At 54.3% G+C, this 22,394-nt stretch overlaps 1 protein-coding gene across 1 annotated transcript in view; it reads right to left on the bottom strand.

Annotated features, from left to right (window-relative positions):
• Nucleotides 1–22,394, bottom strand: part of MYT1L (myelin transcription factor 1 like) — a 298,509-nt gene that overhangs the window by 54,132 nt on the left and 221,983 nt on the right. Inside the window, exons 10-13 of the mRNA XM_015561792.1 lie at nucleotides 20,540–20,877; nucleotides 9,221–10,198; nucleotides 4,653–4,787; nucleotides 468–558 (exon numbers count right to left, since the gene is read on the bottom strand). Coding sequence (XP_015417278.1) covers nucleotides 468–558; nucleotides 4,653–4,787; nucleotides 9,221–10,198; nucleotides 20,540–20,877 — 1,542 coding nt within the window. The remainder of the gene's footprint in view (nucleotides 1–467; nucleotides 559–4,652; nucleotides 4,788–9,220; nucleotides 10,199–20,539; nucleotides 20,878–22,394) is intronic.

A 22,394-nucleotide genomic window follows, 5' to 3' on the forward strand; every position in this document is an offset into this window, starting at 1 on the left:
GGGGTGAGAACAAAGGAGGAAGGAGAACTGGCAAAGTATGTTCTCAGAGCAAAGCATGGCCGTGAGCGGGAAGACAGCAGTGGGCCAGGAAGGCTGCTGATGCCACCCCCGGGCAGGGTCCAGCAGAGCCGGGCAGCCCAGCTCCTTCCTGGATTCCAAGTCCCGCCCTGTCTGAGGGGTGGACCAGTCCCTCCTGATGGGCACAGGGAGCCTGTACTGTTTCTTCCAGTTGCACAGGGTCATGGTTCCCTCAGAGGTCGCAGCGAGGACGGTCCCTCCCGGGGGACTGTTGCCCCATCCCGAGGTGGGTGCGACCACTGAAACCTCCCATCTGTGACGGGGTCTGAGCATCACACGCCGAGTGCGATGGGACCAAGTCTCCATCCTCTGGACGAGGGTGCGCCAGGGTGGGAAGAGACAGGGCTCCCGGGGCTCCCCTGCAGGCAGGGCGCAGGGGCTGTGCTTACCTTCGGTGAGAGTTCCTGTTGCTATTTACATGCCCGCGCCCTGTGCAGCCCGGAGTAGGACACTTGAGAACGTTCTCATGCATGGCAAGAACTTGACGGGGAGAGCAGAGAAAACACGTGGCATTAACACACAGCAACGGTCCGGGGACAAGAGGACGCAGTCATTCGAACAAAGTGGCTCGTGTACGACTGACGGGCGGCAGACATTCGTGATGGGCATGGTCAGGGGAACACGTGGGAAGGGGGAGAAGGCTCGTCTGAGGGCATGCAGAGCGGGGTGCGCTGTGTGGGGCTGGAGGTCGGGATGTGAGGATGTCCCCAGCGCGGCCCATCTGCCCCCCCCCCCCCACGTAAGCACTGAGCACCTGATCGCTAGGCAGCAGCACGCAGACCAGACGGTCCCAATACACACCTCTGCCTCAGAAACAGTGTCATGAGGGCATGGCGGCCACGGTGACAGGAACCCCAAGCCTTATTTTTAATGCAATGAATTAAGCGGTGGCTTTCCACCTAGGAATTGAACACTTCATTCTTCTCCAAATGAGTGAACTGGGATAGTCAGTGCTGTGCTGCTGGGCCGGGGGCCAGCGAGGGGACTCGGTTGCCCACTGGGGGCCCGGGAGTGGCCAGTGGTCAGGGGCGTGCTCAGCTACTCGCCATGGCCACGGTCAGGCTGTGGGCACAGCCTTGCTCCTCAGTGGACAGGCCACTGCTCTGGGTGGTGGGGAAGGCAGATAGGGGTGAGAAGTGAGGGTGGGCAGTCAAGAGAAGTGACCCATGTCGCTGGCCCAGCACACTAGGCTACCCCCTCCCGGAGACCACACGGCAGGAACCTGTGGGAGCGTCCCTCTGAGTGAGGTCTGCCTGACGGAGGTGGGTGTGGAAGGCCCCCTAAAAACAGAGTCTGCCCCAGGGAGTTCCATGACTACTTTCTACAAACCTCCTTCCTCCAGAACAGCCTCCCTCTCCCGGAAGCGTGCACAGCGTCTGTGCTGCCGCACAGGGAGCTTATTACTCAGGCCACATCGCACCCCTCACTCTGGACAGTTCCTTAAATCTGGGTTTGCCCCTGCAGTTCTCAGCTGAGTCTGCAGTGATCGATGGGGGGGGGGGGCCTGTGCTGCTCCCTCGGGGGACCTGTCTTCCCGGGACTTGGCCTGCTCCCGGGGCCTCTGCCGGCTCGGAGGAGGCAGCACCCACCTGCCCTCTCCCTGCCTCTGGGTCCTGCTCTGCCGCACGGTCGCCCGCTGTCACTCACTCCTCACTCCTCTCCTGACCTGCTGTCATGTCACACCACTTCCCAGGACACTGCTTCTCTCCAATTAACACCATTTTCCTTCCAAGCTAAAAGCTCTCAATACAGTCTCTTTTGGAGATGCAAGCAGCCTCATGCATGTCCGAAGCTCAGACCTCAAAGTGCCTGCACCTGCGTCTCCTGCTAAGTGGCCACACAGACGCCCACTTGAGAGCGGACCATCTGCCTCTCCTCCTCGGCCACGTCTCTCCTGCTCTTCCCCGCAGTCCTCACGTCCTTCTCCGGACCTTTTCACAGGTGTCCCCTGTGCAGAACACTGTCCTCTCAGCCCGACTCTGCTCTACCTGCCTTTCGCCCTCTGCTGTCTTGCCCTCGGGGCTCCTGTGCACTCTTGCTTTAAGCCTCCTGTCTGGGCCACTCCACTCATTTCTACGCGCACGGCTCAGAGGACAGACCCAGAGCAGCTGCGCGTCTGACCTTCTCCAGCCTCCAGACCTCCCCCCGCAGCCCTCAGGACCGCCAGACCGCACTTCCCATTCCAGAAAACAAATCCAGGCCACTGTCTCCTGCTCCTCAGCTCCCTACACCCATCACTGCTGTCACCACCTGATCGTGCTCGGAGGCACAGTCCCTGCCTTCACCTCAGTCTGCCTGCCCCTCCCATGCGCCCTCCTCCGGCCCTGCCAGCCTGCCCGCCTCCTGTGCCTCTGCTGCCTCCTCCAGCCGGGCTCCTGTGTGGATGGCTCCAGCAGCGGGCAGAGAATGTGTGGTTCTCTCTCTCACAGACAGGCTGAGCGGGACAGCAGTGAGGCCTGAGGTCCCAGGGAAGGCCTCCCCCCTGGTGTCTGGGGCATGTCCGCAGCTGCTGCGGAGCCTGTCCCTAGAGGTCATGCCTGCCCTGTGGGGGCTCCTGGAGGACAGAGCGGGGTCTCGTTCAGTGGGGTGGCCTCTGCTCCTCACACAATGTGTTGCAAACTAGGGCGACAGACCACTGTATGGAGTCCACCTGGAGTGCGACTGTTTCCACGTCATGCTGTTCTAAGGAATGATACGAGTCCATGTGGGAAGGGATCGGTGGGCCAGCGCCAGAGCTGAGCCCCACTGTGCCGGGCACAGGTGTGACAGGCGTGGCCTTCATCTGCGCTGTCAGCACACGGCCCGTGTCTGCTCCATTTGGGCTCTCCCGGGAGCGTGTGGAGTCAGGAGGACTGTCAGCCCTGAGGAGAAGCCCATCCTCTGCTCTGAAGGTGAAAATGTGGGCCCGACCGAGAAACGGCGCCAAGTGGCTATTTCTCTTAAGGCCCGAGGGCTTCGCCCTAACGCTTCTTGTGCAGATGAGGAAAACCACGTGCAGAGCGTGTGCCGTGCTCCAGGTCGCGGGCTGGTTAGGACGAGGCTGCTCAGACCAGGTCTCGGGACTCGGGGGGGTGTGGACCCGGATCTTGCTCAGGCGTCTACCCAGCGGCTCGCACCTGCTCACGCTGGTTTGAAAAGCACGAGTGTCTTCCACGCGCCAGGCCTGTGCTGACTGGAAGGAGGGACGCATGTGCGCCGAGGTTTCCTCATCTGAAAAGCCGCTGGCACTGCCTGCGGGCTGCGTGCACGGTGGCCCGGCTGGGGGTAAGCTGCTGCGGCCACATGCTGTCTCCCTGCTCATGTAACACACGGGCAGCGCGGTCCCCACTCCTGCTCTCGTCTGCTGACAGGGCACGTGCAGGAAACGGGCTTATTTTCAGCAGCCGTCCGAAAACAGTCCCATCCCTTCTAAAATACCTCCCCTGAACAGGCCCCGCTAAGCCTGTCCTGAGCCTCAGCTCCTGGGAACTTCTCCGGGTTCTGCCAGATGGGCCTCAAGTATCCCAAAGTCAGCCACTGAATGGGACCAGCCTCAGAAGTCCCTGCAAACAGTCAGCTGATCGTCTGGTCCCATCTCCAGCCAAGTGACTCCACTTTCCTCACTAGAAACTGTGTCTCAGACAATGAGGAAGATCCTGAGACTCACGATCAGGGTCTTAGACTCAAAGGTCATTTCTGAAAATGTGCCAGTTCCCTGTGCAATCAGTTCTAATGGTTTTTAGCCGGGCCGGCGTGGCTCAGTGGTTGAGTGTCGACCTATGAACCAGGAGGTCACGGTTTGATTCCTGGTCAGGGCACAGGCCTGGGTTGTGGGCTCGATCCCTAGTGTGGCGTGTGTGGGAGGCAACTGATCCATGATTCTCTCATCATTGATGTTTCTATCTCTCTCTCCCTTTCCCTTTCTCTCGGAAATCAATACAAATATATTAAAAAATAAAATAGTTGGAATACTTCATGTGCTGTGAGAAAGATAAAAATGTATACATTGGTTCAGTTCTAAAGAAAATTTAGTTGTTTTAAAAAATTTATTGCATATTCTCAGAACCTAACTGATTAAAATAAACGTGTGGGAGCAAAACCCACCTGCCGTAACCCTCCTCACTTAAGATTTTATTGTGTGGGAATGGTGGGGCAACTATGACATGAAACAGACTTTTGGAATAAAATGCAATAAAATACAAATAGAAATACTGATGGACATTTACACATACTGGGTCCAGATAAGGGGTTTCCTCAAGGCTCCCACAGCTTCAAGCTGGGAGGGATGTGGGACCATCTGCACTCAGCTCTGCGCTGCTGAGGAGTCTGCCTGAGGCTGCGGAGCAGGTCAGAGCGAGCTGCGCCCTGGAGGCCAGGCCTGCTTGGGGGCAGAGGAAGCCGGGTCCGGGCTCCATCCTAGGGCCAGTCCCGCAGGAAGGACACGAGGACATGCTGCCCGTGGAGGGTGAGCTCTAGAGCCTGCTGGCCCGTGTGCACTTGCACTGGGGCTGCCCGTCAGGACAGATGGAAATGACAGAGGCAAGAGAGATGACAGAAGGGCCGTCGGTGTGTGCGGGATCGTGAGGCAGACTTACTTTCCGGAGGGACCCTATCTTTGTGCGGGCATCCGGACAGGCTGCGGTGATGCGGGTACAGCCCAGTTACGTGGCCAGTTCCATCGCACCCTGGGGTTGGACACTTGCTCTCTTTCTTTTCTGCTCTCGAGGGATCTAAAAGCGACAACAGGTGTCAAGAGAGTGAATCCTTTACCCACTGACGACAATGTGCTCACTTCACACTCTGAAGAGACCTTGATGAGTAAAGAGACAAAGCAGTGGCAGGGAGACGCCGTGGCACCGGGCTTTGGCGTAGGTCTTTGGCTTGGCGTGATTTCTGACCTTAAACAGTGTAATCATGAGTCACACAATATCTTGCTTTCTGTGAAAAAGAAGACAAGACTATCCCTACTGCACTCTTGTTTCCCGTGTGTTACATGATAAGCTCACAGAAACCAACGGAATGAGACAGTGACCTTCTCAGAGAACAAAGCCACCCCATGGCGGTTGCGCAATTGCTGTGAAATTCAACCGTGGTCCTGCCATCCAGACACCCTTTGGCAGATGGCCTTCTTGTGGAGTGTCTGATTGTAGACAACACAAGGGACAGGTTTGCTGGTGTTGAAATTGCTAGGTAGCACGTCAATTTAGAGATTTTCTGAAAATAAGCTGAACTCTCAGAAGGCACTGCAAGCACATGACCCAGAGGCGGGACCCCCCTGACGGGCGTGCACTCGGAGCTGCCCCAGCGCGGCCGCGGGCACCGGTGGCTCCTCTGAGTGCACGGGACTGAGGAGGCCCCGGGATGGACGCGTGCACGCAGGTCAGCGGCTCTGCAGCTGCTGGGGGAGGAGCCCGAGGCAGAAACACAGCCATACTGCTCACATGTACTTCTATGCCCAGAGGGACCCAGTGCATGAACATGCAGAAACAACTCCAGAAATAGTCTACACAGCGCCGTGAGTGTGCAGAACATTGTTTCTGAAAACCACCTGCACAGATTATCAACAGACAGTGAGCCCTAGGACCTGGTCCAGGGGTCCAGTGCTTTTATATTGGTACTAGAGGCCTGGTGCAGGAATTCGTGCACAGGTGGCCTGGCCAGTGATCGGGGACAATCAGGGTTGTCTCACCCAGTCCCAATCAGGGCCGATCAAGGCTGGCCGGCTGGTCAGGGGGGAGGACTGTGGGAGTGCACTGACCACCAGGGGGCATCTCCTGCATTGAGCATCTGTCCCCTGGTGGTCAGTGTGTGTCATAGCTACTGGCTGGTCATCAGGTCATAAAGGTTGTTTAGGCTTTTAGATATGTAGACTAGAGGCCCGATGCATGAAATTCATGTAAGAGTAGGCCTTCCTTCCCCCAGCTGTCGGCACCAGCTTCTGTCTGGCACTCAGGACCCGGGCTTCTCTCTGTCCACTGGAAGGCCCCCGGGACCCAGGCTTTCCTTGCAGCCCCAGCTTCGTCAGGAAGGTCATCCGGAAGGACATCTGGTCTAATTAGCATATTATGCTGTTATTACTATAGATTTTATTAATCAAGCCAATCATGACTGTGGGAAACATGTTTTACTTTTGGTAAAGTATTCATTTTATATAAAGAAAAAAGCCTGGCTTAACGTTTTTAAAAGCCTTAAGGACTTTTCCTTGAGTCTTTCATGTAAAGGGAAATAGACGAAGGGCTCGCAGGGACAACTACACCCTTTGTTTCTATAAAAGACCCTTGACTGGTAAGCTAGGGCACTGCCCTATGGAACGTGGCTCTTCCAGGTCTGCAGTCTCTAAAACCAGCGCTGATGTTGGCGAGTCCTAGATATGCTGTCTGCTGCTTCCTGACCTACTGGGGATCGTAGTCACTGGAAACAAATCTAAAAACAGGCTATTGTGATGTCAGCGTTGAGATGTCATGCTGGAGTGTCTCCTACATGCAACCCCGAAGCCTAGCGTTTCACTGCCTTGCAAGCAGTTTCATAATAACATCGGTATACATTAATTAATGGAAATACCAAGCACACAGGGACAGTTTCATAGGAAAATGTTAAGGTCATAACCTAGATATAAATGACTTTAAAGGACAAAATGCAACTTTTAACTATTATTAATAATTAAGTGTCTCTTTTTCATCAGGACACTTAAGATTTCCTAACAAATCATTCTGATTTGTATTCTGAAGTCAAGATCAGATGTGTGGGCACAGTGTGGCTCAGACGGCCTCAGGTGCTGGAAGACACCGGGCATAATCTCCTCTCGATGTGTGAGCCGGGCTGGGGCTGCCACTCGCCTTCACCACTACGCCCCCTGCTTTCTTAGTTCTTGCAATCCCAATTCATCTCGAAGGCAAACACTGGAGCAAAACAACCCAGCAAGCAAACAGACCAATAATTCAACAGCAAACCTCGAAGCAATACCCAAAAGACTCGAGTGCTGGCTCAGCTTGCTCCTACACCCGTCCAGTGAGGCTTAGGAAGCAGATAAAGGCGTTTCCGGATGAACCTCTTTTGTTTTAGCTCAGGATTCTGGAAAGGTTCCTGGTTTATCATTTACATCATTTTGAGAAGATTGCGTCTAAATGAGAATGGCACGCACGTTCCCTTTATCTTTAATAAAATAGCAGAGGAGCCAAGAACAGACTGGACACTCTGGCCGTGCTGGTGAGAAGCTATCTCTTTAAACAGGGCACTCATCTCTTTGCCCGCTCTGGGTCCTTGCCTGGCTACACTAATTTGGCTCTGACAAAACTGTGGCAACTTCACAAGAAACTGGGACAGTGGGGAACACAATGACTGAGGAAGAAGATCTGGAACAGCTGGGCAGAGGCAGGGTCCGTGCCCTCCAGCTCATCTGGAAAGCCCAAGTCCCAGCCCTCCCTGCTCCCGGGGAAAAGCATATCTCAGCGCTGCTGTCCATGCCCACTCCATCCCCACTGGTTTAGGGGAAGCAAGCCACTGGAATTCCATTTCTTACAAAAAACAAAAACCATACAAAGCAACCATAACAAAACAAAACGAATCCATATCTACAGGAAACTCTGGGCTTAAAGGAGCCACGGAAACCAGAGGAGGGATGCCCCAAGGGCCCACGGCTCCGTGTGGAGCCCACCACAGTCCACTCTGCAGACGTCTAGGTCAGAACCTAGCGCGTGGCCACCTGAGCAAGCCCATGGCAGAGACACTATTTCTTCCTAAAAATGTTGAGACGATGCTCAAACATCTAACACACCATTTCTAACGGACTCCACTACAGGCACAACGTACATGCGACGTCTTGGTCTTGACAGCACCAAAGCCAGGCCAAGGCTCCGCTGAGCGACGCTCTGTGGCCTGAGCACAACCCCTTCCTCACGTCCACACCTGCCAAGGCTCTGCCTGCACCCGCATGACTGAGTCGATACCGGGCTCGACTCAGGTCAGGAGCCGCAGGCCTCTGGCTCAGGCCGTGCCCAGGGGACCTGGGTAGTGCTGGCCACGTGCTGTGGGGCTTACGTGCACATTGAGAGGAGAATACACATGATGTCACAGCAGAAAAAGCAGGTTTTCCTATCCTTTGGAGTTTACAGAGCAACTGATTTTCAAACCAAATTCCTGAACCTCACCGTCAGCTCCCCGGGGAGGATCTGTGTTTATAAGGCATCGAAGAGCAGATAACACAGAGGATCTTGTTTGGTGCTCATCTGGAGGGACTTAGGAATCACCAATTTTATTCTTTAAATGGCTTCCTGAGTTTTAAGTGTCTGTAACTGAAACCTGCAGTGCCCAAGGTCTACTCGAGGTTGTTATAACCTGCCTCCTTCTGAAAGGGGACACAGCGGTTATTCCGAACATGAAGTCAATTGCTCAGGCTGGAATATACATATTAAACACAGTGACTAATATGCATGTAATTAAACATAGGGATGTATGCAAATATGTGCTCATATACCTCATCAACACAAACCCATGAGCACTTCCACACTGGGAGGCTCTGCCTGTTTTAAGATAAAGTAACCCCACAGCTGCTTCCACACTGAACCGGATCAGTGAGGGGAGTGACTCTATGAGGAAACTGCTATTGCTCTCAGCCTGGGACACACACGCCCTGCACAGCCAATGGCTCCAGCCGCCAAGCACGTACGATAATTAATGTGCAGTGCCTGCCCTTGTCTTATGTTATCGTCCTTCTGTTACTGTTCAATTTCTCTCAGGGATGTTTTCTGTGGGGGAGGTTTTACCGGTAACTGTCATTCGATGATAATCTTATAAATCGTGATGCTTAGAAGATGCACGTTCTCCCCGACTGACTGCTGCACAGACCCTTGCCACTCAGACTGTGGCCGTGTTTAAGGTCACAGCTCATCCTGACAGCTCCCACCTGTGCATCAAGGCATTGCCTCTTCCATGAAACAGCCTGTCCGTCATCTGCTCTGCTAGTGACACTGAGCTGCGCTGTGTATTTCTCAGACATGGTATCTGCTCTGCAGAACTATAATCACAATCTATAACCCGGGAATCGGCCCTAGGAAGTGTGCATCAGAGACACAATTTACCGGATGCACACTTAATTGTGGCCACACTGACATCTTTGACTCAGGCTCACGCGTTCATGAGGAACTCACGTAGGTAGAAATATTACCTTTACCATAGTATGGCTTTTTGACATGGCTGTCACTGGGTTTGGGCTTCCTCTCCTCCCCGGGCAGCGGTCGTGGCGACTGCTCCTCATACGACCTCATACTGTCCCGCCTGCCGGCCTCCATGGCCATCTTCTCCCGCATGGCTTTCGCCCTCTCTGTTTCCAAAGCGATGGCTTTCTCCAGGAGGGTCAGGTTGCCCTTGGTCATGTCGAACACCTCCTCGGACCTGTCGGAGGTGACGGAGGCCGTGTCGTCATCCCTCTCGTGGTACCCGTCCTCCTTTGCGCAGCTGGAGAAAGTCCGCGACCTGGGGCTCAGCTGCTCCTCGAGCCTCATCAGGTTCATCATGTCTGAGTAGCTCCTGTCCGGCGTCCTGCCCGCGAAGTCATCCTCTGGCCGTAGGTGCGGGCGGCCGCCGAGGCTGGGCTGCGGGTTCCTGTCCTGCGGGCTGGTCTCGCTCAGCTTGCGGGCCAGGTCGAAGCACTGGTTACGCAGGCACTCCAGGCTGCTCAGACACACCTCCTCATCGCTCTCCTCCACCAGCTTCTCACCCAGCCCGTTGTTCAGGGGCTTTCCCAGCATCACGTAGCTCATGTTCCGACTGTCCTGCTGGGACATGGTGTCCGCATAGTTCCTGTCGTTCATGTTCTCTGCCAGCACCACACCATGTCCTTGTGCTAGTAATTTCAGGGAGTCCACCGTTTCCCTAACGACATCACTGTCTAAGTCTAGACTCAACTCGCCTTTCCGACCCAAGTTCTCATTTTTGTCACTATCGTCCTCCAGACTATTGGAGGTGTTGCTGTTCATCTCGGACTCCGTGCGGGCCCGGTATGCTGCGTCCTCGGCAATCTTGCCAAGATTCAACAAGGACTTGGCCACCAGCTCATCATAGTTATCATACTCATCATTATTATTATCATCCTTTTCTGTGTCTTGCATTATGCGACTACTGTGACAGTTCATTTGATGGTCTTCTGCAAAGAAAGTAAAAAAAAGGACAAAAAAAGAACAGAAAAGAAAGAAGTGGAGGCTGGAATGTGAAGTTTAGCGGCAACAGCATGGACAGCAAGCTAACTGCAGTCAACTCTACACACCACACAGCCCTGAGGTCCCGCTGCGTGTCGACACGGCGAGACAGACTGCTCGACGGGAGCAGTTCAAAACACTTAACATTCACTATTGACTTCCTTCATTAATCTTAAAATAAACAATTTAAAAATATTAATTTTTCATTGCACCTAAATTTTGAGAATGACTTTTCTTTAAGAAATATATTTTATTGATTTTCTACAGACAGGAAGGGAGAGGAAGTGAGAGTTAGAAACATCGATGAGTGAGAAACATTGATCAGCTGCCTCCTGCACACTCCCCACTGGGGATGTGCCCGCAACCAAGGTACATGCCCTTGAGTGGAATCGAACCTGGGACCCTTCAGTCTGCAGGCTGACGCTCTATCCACTGAGCCAAACTAGTTAGGGCAAGAATGACTTTTCTTTATCGGCTTTATGTACTTGCAGCCCAAACCAGATATGCCACAGTTACACTCATCATGGGCTTTGTGAGAGTCCGTGAGCATCCCTGGTGTCAGCGCATAAACACACGTGTGCGGCGGGTGCTTTCGAAGGGTTTGCTTCCCAGTGGTGCCCAGGTGGCGCGAGGAAAGCCGGGTCCTGAGGACTCACACAGAGGACACACCTACTCTGTGCTGGGGTCAGAAGCACAGGTCTGGGCCGAGTGAAGAGCTATTCTGACCGTGGCACCTGGGAGGTAACTTATCGGAAGGCACATGAAGCAGCAGGAAGGCCACAGTAAGAGTCAGAAACAAAATCTGATGAACTGGAAATCCTGTACAAGTACCTCAGTGGGCGTGGAGGGAGGAGGTTCGCCTGTGAAGAGCAGGACGGAGGGGAGCTGGTGCCGTGGAACGACACCCAGCACCGCCTTTGCCTGACCCGCGGCACTGCCAGTCACCTCTCATGGCCTCGGGAGAAGCTGGGTGAGCCGGTAGAAATAATGTGTGACTGTCACATCCAGTCTCAAAAAAGTATTTAGGAAAACTGTTGTAGAAAAAAGACCACGTTAAAAACGACAAACTGCTACGTTCCATCTGGAGTGCGTCCTGTCTGACACGGACAGGCCACCTGGATGCACCCCTTTCCACGCTGCGCAGCCGCTCTGTGCACACCGTGGACACGGGCGGCAGTCAAGGCCTTCTTACCTGGGCCCCGCCCGCCCCTGAGACTGGGTATGGGAGCTGCTCTGTCACACCTACTGTTTCTATGATTAAAAAGCCAGACTGAGAAGATGGTGGGACGTTCACTAGTGAGCTGACGGAAGGAGGGGCGCCGGCCGCAGGCTCCCCTGTGCCCAGGACGTTCTCCATGGGCTCCTGCCATTCCCTCAGGAAGGCCTTCTTTGGGAGCAGATTTGTTCTTCGACGCATTAATAAGAGAAAACATCTCTCTAGCCCACACACTTAAACATCTAACACATCCGTCTAAACATCAGCAAATCAAATTTGCCACGCATTAGTCATAGAGCATCACCAACTGTCTGCCGCAAAAGCGGTCCCTCTCCTGGCTCATTCCTACCAAGCATCTCCCCAAGGATAGGACATATGCAGTCCCAACGGGTGGCAGGAGGGAGGAACCCCAACCACAGACGCCCCTGGCCCAGGGCTCACGCTGTTAAGAATCGTAGGCCACCTGTCCTAGTGAAGTTCTGAAGTATCAGCCCTGTTCCCTCTTGGTGTGTGCACTCTGAGTTCACACTCATGGGCTTTGACCAGAGGAGCGGCGTCAGGACGGCCGGCACATGGCCGCCCCACGATGGTAACGGGACCTTGTAGCCAGTGCCAGCCACTGACCCCACGGAGAACCGGCCATGAGCAGAACAAGAGAACCACGTGCCATTCTGAAGCACCTGATCGCCTGGTCAAAGAAGACATCAGTCAGAGAAGGTTGACGACTTCCATGATGCTTCTCTCAGCGTGCTCTCGGGAAACACATCCTATCACCCTAAAAAGCTTGGAAAGAAGAAAACCCACGGGAACAGTGAGAAAGACGAGAGAACACCTGTGTCATGTCCTCGCTCTCCCTACCCCACAGGGAGGGCTGCCCCTGGAGCATGGCAGCGGTCACACTGAACTCATGACCTCCCTGCCAACCCCACTGGGAACGTGACTGGTGGATTCACATCCCAGGAGTAGCTGCAGCCCATCTGTCCCCAGAAGGGGGTGGTTTCTGCTGCTGTCTCTGGGCCTCCCAGCAGCTCCCCCGTCATCACAAGGCTGAGGACCATGTCCCCCTGTTGATGGTCAGACCTACTCACCCCCACCCACTCATAAGTCACCTTCCCCAGCGCACCGATGAGTGAACCCGGTCCAGGAAAACGCGCTGGGGGCCGACACCCACTGTCATGGCGGGGCCTGCTCTGTGGCACGGCGGAGGGAAGCTGCTGGCTCCCATGGGGCTCTCCGTGTGCCGGTGTGGACCCCCCTCCATGTGCCAGCGTGGACCTCCCGCCATGTGCTGGTGTGGACCCCCCTCCGTGTGCCGGTGTGGGCCCCCTCCGTGTGCCGGTGTGGGTCCCCCTCCGTGTGCCGGTGTGGGTCCCCCTCCGTGTGCCGGTGTGGACCCCCCTCCGTGTGCCGGTGTGGGACCCTCCTCTCTCCTGCCCCGAGGAGAGCTGGGTGTCAACGTCCTACCTCCTGTCTCAGGAAGATCTATGGCCGTGAGGTCAAACCTCCCACATTCGGAGGCAGGAGAATTCTGTCTGATGGGGTCAAAAGAATGTGTGAGAAATTATTACAAATATTTAAAGAGATCAGCTTCTCCATTTTAAATGTTGTTGATTTTATAAGCTAAAACACAAACAGAAGGAAAGGCAACAGTTTTCACAAGGGCCCTAAGTTGCATGATAACTTGTAATGAAGAAACTGTAAGTTATGTTTCTTTCTTAAACTCTATTCATTAGGGTTCTAAGTGAATGAGAAGTGAATGAATGACATTTCATTGACTCACTAAGTTTTGGGCATCTGTGAACTGGATGGCCTGGTAGGTACCCAGCTTTTCTAAACTCGGGGACTTACAAACAAAAAGGTCCTTATATCTTCACCCACAGCAACGAGCTGTTCCTAGTCCACACACCTGAGACAGACCGAGACATGCCAACCAACTGTATCTCTCTCCCTCCCCTCCTTCCCACCCACACACGCAGGCACACCCATACATACACACGCACGCAGGCGCGCACACACACATGCAGACACACACATACATACACGTGCGCACAGGCATACACATACATACACACATACACAGGCAGGTACACACACGCACGCAGGCACACACACATACACACACACACGCAGGCACACACACACATACACACGCACGCAGAGATCAGGGAGTTTCTAAATTACCTGGTCTGCCCTGAGCATCTCCGGCCCAGCAGAGGGACACAGTCTGTGACAGTCTGGGTCCTTCGGTTTACACGGCCTGAGCGATATGGCTGCCCCATCAGATGTGTCTGATTGGGAGGGAACTCGGGGACCTGGGACCCTGCTCTCCATTTCCAGTCGCTGTATGTCATCCCCGTCATATAGGAAAGAATCTCATCTGTCTCCAAAGGCCCTTCAAAAACACGACACTGTCTGTGGTGACACAGTCGACCAGTCTGCAGTGTCCGGGAGCTTTTGTTTTCCTGTTCAACTCGCATCTGCCAGCCTCCACCGGGGCTCACGCCCCAGCTCTGCCCTCAGCGGAGAGCACAGCACATGTCCCTGTGCGCAGTCCTCTTGCCTGCTCGGCTCTGTGCTTCTCTGGGGCCGGTCCCCAGGGAACGCAGAGCACTGTGGGGACAGAGAAAGGCATCCCGTCTTTCTGAGATGAGCTGCAATGATGCTCTGCATCCTTCCCAGGGATGCAGCCTTAACACACGTCAGATGTTTGCTGCACAGACCACGGCCTCACAGGGAGCTGGAGCGTGTGCATGGCGGGCGGCCCGCGCCGCAGCCCCACTACATGCTGCTCACCGCTCTGAGCCGCTCACCTCTCAAGAGCATTCGTCTGGAGGGCGACTTCCCTAAGCTCTGGAACAAAACAGGAGGTGACTGAAGGGAAGTGTTACCGTCCTTAGTTTGGAAGCCAAAGTGAGGTCCCAGAGAGTCAGGGGCTCGCCCAAGACAAGGGCCCGAGCAGCACGGGAGACTCCCCTCGCCCTGGGCTTTAAACTGAACGCTGACCCACTAGCATCTGGAGTGAAAACCAAACGAACAGAACAAGGCCAATAACCGGGTACTTCCTTCACACAGACCTTAAAAACAAATGAAGCAACCACACCAGACTTCGTCTCCTACGCCTTTGATTTCTTGTTATAGAGAAAAGATCTCCCCCAGTATTCTAGCCTGCTCCTTGCATCTTGAATGTACATGACATTATAGTCTCAGCAAGCTTTCTGGCTTGTATCAGTGTCTGACGATTCATAAAATATAAGATATAATTATATTTTGTAATTATACAATGTTAGTTTGCATGAAGGAAGTTTTTTTTAAATCACAGATTGATATCTAGAAATGTCTAATTCTGCCTTTACTCAATTAGAAGTCATACAGCCATACACTTCACCACATCCACATGCTAAACTCCCTAAAACCACGCCTTTATGGGTGTAGGGAGAGATTAACGTTAAGATATAAAACAGGGGTCCTCAAACTATGGCCCGCGGACCACACGTGGCCGCCGAAAACATTTATCCGGCCCGCCGGGTGTATTTGCCGCCGCCGTGTGCATAGGGATTTGTTCATAGTTTTTCTTAAACTATAGTCCGGCCCTCCAACGGTCTGAAGGACAGTGAACTGGCCCCGTTTAAAGTCTGAGGACCCTGATATATAAAATCATGAGATCGTTTCTCCCAACTGTGCCCCCGGCCCTCGCAGTGGAAACCCTGCACAGGAACCAGCATCTTTGTTTCCGCCGGGTCTCAGGCCCACCGCCTTGGAGCCAACTCAGCACAGGCTGGCGGCTCATCCTGACGGCCGTCTGTCTGCATCTCAACAGCCCCTTCCTCAGGGACGTGCCCCGGAGAACCTGGGGAGGATGAGCGGCTCATCCACACGAGAACAACACCTGCAAGGGGGCCGGCCTCACCACCTTCATCCGGTCACTGTCTGACGGAAAGGCAAGCCCAGCGACTGCAAATCCTCAGGACACTTCAATCACCTGGGCCAGGGCATCGTCCTGCTAGAAAGAAAACGTGTCCCGGAAATTTAGCAATTTTTTAAAAGAATTTGTTTCTGTGAGGAGAAATTTATACAGGGGGGATTTTGTCTTGAATTTGTTTGACTTACTGCAGAGAGGAAACGGCCCATTAGCAGGACTCCTGTGCAGGACCGTCTTGTGGGCAGTGAGGACAGCCAGGCCCAGCGGGACAGGCTCTGTTCAGAGCTTCTGAAGATGGCCGCGGGGGAGGGGAGGGCGCGGGACACTGGGTAACGGACACGCTGCGGAGGCCACACCCCACATTCCCGTCCTGACCACTCAGCTTGCTCTGCTGTGCCCAGTGCAACCCTGTCCTACTTTCAAAAGGTTCTCAGCATGACTATCTGCACCCCCCTCCACTGCCCCTCGGACGTGAGCTCCTGGGCCGGCGCCACACATCGTAGGTCCCCGCACCCCGAGAACGCGCGGAGGCCTCCAGTCCCACCCGTCTGACCCAGGGGTCACGTGCACGTCCTGCAAAGCCAACTGTCTGAGACGCCCGAGCTTCAGGAGAGAAGGGTGCCCACGTCTGCACGTGTGCCAGAAACGACCCAGTGTGGTGGGGGCGGCAACAAGAGTGCGCTCAGCCTGCACAGTCACCCTGTTCTTCCTCCTGGGCTCTCTCCTGTGGGAGGTGCGGGGTGACTCCTAAGGTACACACGTGTGCACATGTTATTTAAGGTGCTGTCTTTTCAGTGGGCTGAGAATGAAAGTAAACCGTAACTTACTAGGCATTAAGTAGCCACTTAACCGGTATCTCTCAAATCACAAGAATCCAAAATCTGCTATTAGAAAAGTCTGGGACCCCTGAGTAGTAACTTTCTTATCTTCAGGATGCCCAGGAAACTTCTATTTAATAAATGCACACTCAGACCATTAAAATGTTCTGAAAATAAAATTTTCCATGCAAAAAAACAGCCTATGATATGCCAACTGGACAATTAATATCACTTAATTAATTAAATGTGAACTTAGTGTAACCTGATCACTGAGACAGCCCTCCCTCTCATTCTTAGGAGAGAAAGTGATGAAAAGCACCTGAGCTCGGCCGTGAGGGAACCACGGCCTGGACCCAGCACTCACCGAGCACAACCTCCGCCTCCGACCTTAGTGTCTGACGAGGCCCCCGACAGGGACGCCGCTTCTCCCCGCCTGCCTCCTGCTGCGCCCACTCAGACGGTCATTACCAGCAGCATCTTGTTCATTGTGGCTGCAATGCTGGAGGGCCCTTGGGATAAAAATAAATACCCCTCCGGCGTTGTAACGGGCGTCCTTCTATATCTGTGGGCTGCTAGTGTCGTCAACTGTTGGTTTGTATATACTTGTTTTACTTAAACCTGTCAATAAACTCCACATCTCAACATATAACCGAGGGGAAAATGCCACACAGATGACAAGCAACAGCAGCCTGTTGGTAGGGACAATGAGACGTGACCGCCACTGGGCCCTGCGGCCCCACCGGATGCCGGGTTCCTGCCAGGGGACCACCTGCTGTGTGTGGACGGCGTGGCGCCAGCCCTTCACACGGTCCGGTCCGGAGGCTCCTCCCGCTGCAGGACGGCTCTGCTGCTCTGCCGACACAGGCTGCTGCCTGCGCTGCTGTTGCTAAGCAAAAGGCACAGTGGCCTTGGAGGCCGGGCTGTAAGGGTCACCACGAGTGTAACCAAGGAACTAAGAGATCGACGTCGAGGCGGCGCCCAGACCCCTGGTTGTTACAGGCAAATGCCTGCTGTCTGCCCAGCGCGCAGGAGAGGACGCAGCACCCACAGAGGCCCTGCAAGCCCCGCACCTCGCACTGGACATGCTGCCCCCGCAGCAGTCCCACCTGCCGACAGTGATTCTGGCGCCGAGTGGAGCAGTTGGGTAAAACAGCAATTTGGTAAGTGAGGCTATCAAAACAGGAGAGTGACAGCTATCTGCCTTTCAAAGCCTTATTTTACTGAATGAGACAGAGCTTGGGGGGTGAGCATCTAAAACGAGTGTTCTACCAACACAGCTGTCCAGGCCCCTTGGTCCAGGGTCCTCCGGAAGGTTCTGACCCTGGGGTTTATGAAATAGCTGGAGTGCCATCCCCTGGAATAGCTCCACGTGGCAGTGGCTAAGTGGGGTCTTGGATCACCTGCTGGTGGGGCTCCCCCAGGGGACACTGCTCCCCACAACAGAGAAGGCAGGGGAACCCGTCTCAGGAACCAGGTTCTGCAGTGATTTCTTCGAGGGGCTGGGGGTACCTTCCTTGGACTAGAAATCAAGCGAGACTTGGGGCCCCTGCAGAGCCCTGGCAGCCACAGGGCCATGGGAGGTGCCCCAAGCCATCCCGTGATCGGAACGTTCCGGGAATGTGGGGCTGCAGGGGCGGCATCTGAAAGGGAGGCTGCGATCACTCTGCAAGGAGGCCGGGAGCGGGATTCTCACCACAGCAGCACGTAGTCACCTCGCAACACCTTCCACCACCGAGCCTCCCTTAGTCGTTCCTGGCAAATCCCTCAACGCTGATGCCATAGATTATTCTAGAAGGTGCTTACCTGGAGATCAGGATGCACAGCTTGAATTCTGAAACCAGGAACCAGAAACTGATTACTTATCTCTGAAGGAACCCACATCCCAGTAAGCTTCAGGTGCCAGCCCCATCCCTGCTGAGCGCTGGCCCTGCCTGCTCACGGTGCTGCCACAGCCATCGTCCTGCCCATGTGCTGGTTCTCTAAAGAAAGGCATTGGTTTTGATTTGCTCTCCGACTTTAAACAGTGATGCTCTGAGTCAGAATAAAAAGCCCTACACAGTCCCATTGCAAAGCCATTTCAATAATGCTGACTGCTCTTTCAAAATGAGTCTGTTTTGTACCTTAAAAGTCGATTATTTAAAATACTAGAGATTATTTAAATACCATTCATGCACTGGGGGTGGGGGCCCCCAGCCCGGCCTATGCCCTCTTGTAGTCTGGGACCCCTTGGTGGACATCCCCCTGAGGGGTCCTTAGCGCTGCCGTGGAAGGGGGAGAGGCTCCCGCCACCACTGCTGTGCTCGCCAGCCCTGAGCCCTGCTTCTGGTTGAGTGGCGCTCCCCCTGTGGGAGCGTAATGACCACCAGGGGGCAGCTGCTGCATCGAGTGTCTGCCCCCTCGTGGTCAGTGCACATAGCAAGTGGTATTCTGCCGTTTGGTCAATTTGCATATTGGGGTTTTATTATATAAGATGACCCAGTCCAGCCAGCATGGCTCAGTGGTTGAGCAATGACCTATGAACCAGGAGGTGACAGTTTGATTCCCTGTCAGGGCACATGCCCAGGTTGTAGGCTCGATCCCCAGTGGGGGTGTGCAGGGGGCAGCCAATCAGGGTTTCTCTCTCATCACTGATGTTTCTATCTCTCTCCCTCTCCTTTCCTCTCTGAAATCAACAAAAATATATTAAAAAAATAAAATATGACCCTAAGTCAACTACAACTGGAAGTTTCATTCCAGCAGACGGAGAGCAGCACCTGAGATCTGGTGGGGGGACCCTTGGTGCAATGATGCACATGCAACTCTCCCACACGGATCGTCGCACACAGACACCACGACTCCCAGCATAATGACCCTGCTGCCCAAACAGCATGAGGATCCAAAGGGCATAGTCCACCACCGTAGTAACGGGCCACGGTCAATGACAAATCATTAGTCCGCCCCAACAACTCATGATTTCATGCCAACCACACATTTCAAATAGCGCCCAGAGGAACTTGCCAAATTGGTCTGTTCTCCAACTCTCCCCTTTTTATTGCAGAGCTACTGCTTCTCCCTGAGACCGAAATGGCCCTGTTGTCTCTGTAATGACAATGTTGTCTCTTTAGGCCTGGGACGCGTCCATCCACCGAGTGCTCTGTCCCCCAAGCAGGCGTCTCCACCCCACGCTCCGCACGATCACAGTGGAACTCTGATTCATGAAATGTGTGTGTACGTGCACATGCAGGTGTGTCCATACACCTCTAAACAGGAGTGGCAAATCGTCTTCATAAGGGCTGTCGGCCACTGTAAGAAGCTGGACTGTTTCATGAAGTTCAGGTTTCCTGAAATGAACTGCTGTGACTCCAAAGGATCAACAACCGACTCACCCCTGATCTAGAGGCTCACTCACCCCTTGGCTCACCCCTGATCTAGACACTCGCTCACCCCTGATCTAGACACTCGCTCGCCCCTGATCTAGACACTCGCTCACCCCCTGGCTCACCCCTGATCTAGACACTCGCTCGCCCCTGATCTAGAGACTCGCTCACCCCTGATCTAGACACTTGCTCACCCCTTGGCTCACCCCTGATCTAAATGCTCATCCCAACTCGGTTTCCTGAACGGCTTTAAGCCCGATGAAGAAGCGTGAAGAAAAAATATTCCCTTCGTTCTGAAAGAGGTTTTGGCATTTCTCTGAGGGAAATTACAGAAAACTGGAGACAGAGCAGAGCCACCCTGAACACACTGCCCCAGACATACACACCGCCCTGGAAAGGGGGCTCCCACGGTATGTCCCCCACAGCGCCGGCACTTCAGAGCAGAAACCCTCTCCGCATGGGCTCAGATGACGGCTCCATTCATTCCTCTGTCCCAACAGGACAGGCACTAAAGAAAGGCCCTGGCAATTGACAGGTGAGACTACTACCCCGTCGCAGCTCCACTGGCCCCACAGCGCCCACCCCAGGAGGCACGTGGACTAAGCACCCAACAGCCCTATTTTAGCCAATAACAGCACCTCTTGGTACAGCCTCCGAGCATTTGCCAAATGAGCGACCAGGTGTGGAACGTCACTTTCTGGATACAGTGCTGAGCTCATCAAATGTGTACACTGAGGATCTCAGCCAGCTTTTGTGACCCCCAAGCTGAGTAACGACTTGAGTGGAACAGAATCTAACGTCTGATACTGGTCAGAGGAATTCTGTACGACAGAAGTTGGACGGGCAAGTGGCCATTCTTCTCAGCACTGGCAGGAAAGACCTATCTATGGGGCCATCACTAGTGTCACCAACACGAACACCGGGAATTCCCGCTGAGGAGTCGGCCCGTCACCGCGGAGGGCTGTGAGGTTTAAGGTTACCGTTTTCCTCCTCCTCGTCGTCCTCCTCGTCCTCGTCGTCCTCCTCGTCCTCCTCGTCCTCCTCCCCGTCCTCATCATCCTCGTCCTCTAGCTCCTCCTCCAGCTCCTCTTCCTCCTCGCGGTCCTCCTCCTCGTCCTCCCTCGGCTCGTCCTCCTCCGAGTCCTCCTCCTCCTCGTCCTCCTCCTTCTCGTCCGTGTCATCTGACCCGTCGCTCTCATAGCGCTCGTCCACAGAGGAGCTGTCCGCCTTCACCGCAAACGGCTTCCTCTTGGGGGCAGGCTCTTGGGGCTGCTTATCCTGTGTTTTTCTTTTTTTGGCCAAGGGGCAGCCATATACACTGTATTTGGGGGGGGGGGGAGGGAGAGAGAGAGACCTGATTACTGTCTTTGAATAGCAGAGCTTCAGGAGTCCTTGATCAGGGGAGCAAAGTTTAGCACGAGCGCGTCGCACAGAGGCCAGAGGTGCAGGCACGCCCATGCTCGTGCGTATACCACCATCTCACAAGCTGCTGGTGAGATTTTTACCAAGAAACCTGGCTTGGGTTTGTCTGGTTACATAAACATCAGGTCTGACCTCCCAGCCCCTCAGTACCACCCTCCCATAACAGCCCGAGGTTCCTATGAAACCCAGGGGCTGCACTATGAAGCACTTGGTGACACCACCCTGTGACCACACACATTCAGTGATGTGCACTGGAAAAGAAGAATTAGTCCCCACGCACTCTAAAGACACGTGATGAAACAGCATTGCATGGATTCGGATGTGTATAATCTACAGACATGATGAGCTTCTAGACATAGTGCCCCACAAACACACAAGTCTCACTGTGCAGAGGCCGGCCCCGCCCCCAGCACTGCAGAGCGAGCTTGGTGTTATTGGCAGTCACCACAAAACTGTGCTCGAACTGGCCTAAACCTGGGCGAGACCTTTCCAGCAGGGCTGACACAAACGCAGTTTTCCAAAGCTGCTGCTGGTTACGGCTTTCTTCCTGGACACGCATGTCTGTCCTGGGAGAAGCAGGGAGACAGAGAAGCCAGAGGGCTGTGAGCAGGCTCCATGGTCTAAACCAGCGGTTCTCAATCTGTGGGTCACGACCCCTTTGGGGGTCAAACGACCCTTTCACAGGGTCGCCTAAGACCATCGGAAAACACATATATAATCACATATTGTTTTTGTGATTAATCACGATGCTTTAATTATGTCCAATTTGTAACCATGGAATTGGGGTCCCCACAACATGAGGAACTGCATTAAAGGGTCGCGGCGTGAGGAAGGTTGAGAACTGCTGGTCTAAATGAAGACGTGTGGCCTCCGCACTAAGGGAGCTGGGAGGGGATCTTGGCCCCCGAATTATGTCTGGACCTGGTATCGGTGACATCTGCGTTCGGTCACGCCCGCCCAGCACATGGTCTAGGCACCTCTTCTGGGTGGGCTCTTAGCATCACTGGAGACTCAGAGGCAGAGACCCAAGTCCCCCCTCAGGCACCTCTGCCTGGGACAAGCCAGCACCACTGCTTTTGACCCGCTCCTCACCGCTCCCCTGGTGCCTGCACGCGGCCGCACGGTGGGCACTCAGCGAACAATTGTTGGACGAACGAACGACGTGATAAATATTATGCAAACGGCACTCTGCCATGAAAACAAGAGCAGCCAGTCCGGGAGCCGGGGAGGCCCCGCCAGGGCGGCGCTGGGAACGGCTTTGAAGGAGACGCACACGCTGCGTGGAGAAGAGGCTCTTCCCAAACACCTTACGCAAAACAGAGGTTGCACATGGACATAAGAAGGGAGACGGTTTCAGAAACGAGACTAGAAGCAGCTCTGGAGTCAGAGGACGAGGCGGCGGGTGGGCGTGGG

This window comes from Myotis davidii, unplaced genomic scaffold (assembly GCF_000327345.1).
Source record: "Myotis davidii unplaced genomic scaffold, ASM32734v1 scaffold1395, whole genome shotgun sequence".
Lineage (NCBI taxonomy): Eukaryota > Metazoa > Chordata > Mammalia > Chiroptera > Vespertilionidae > Myotis > Myotis davidii.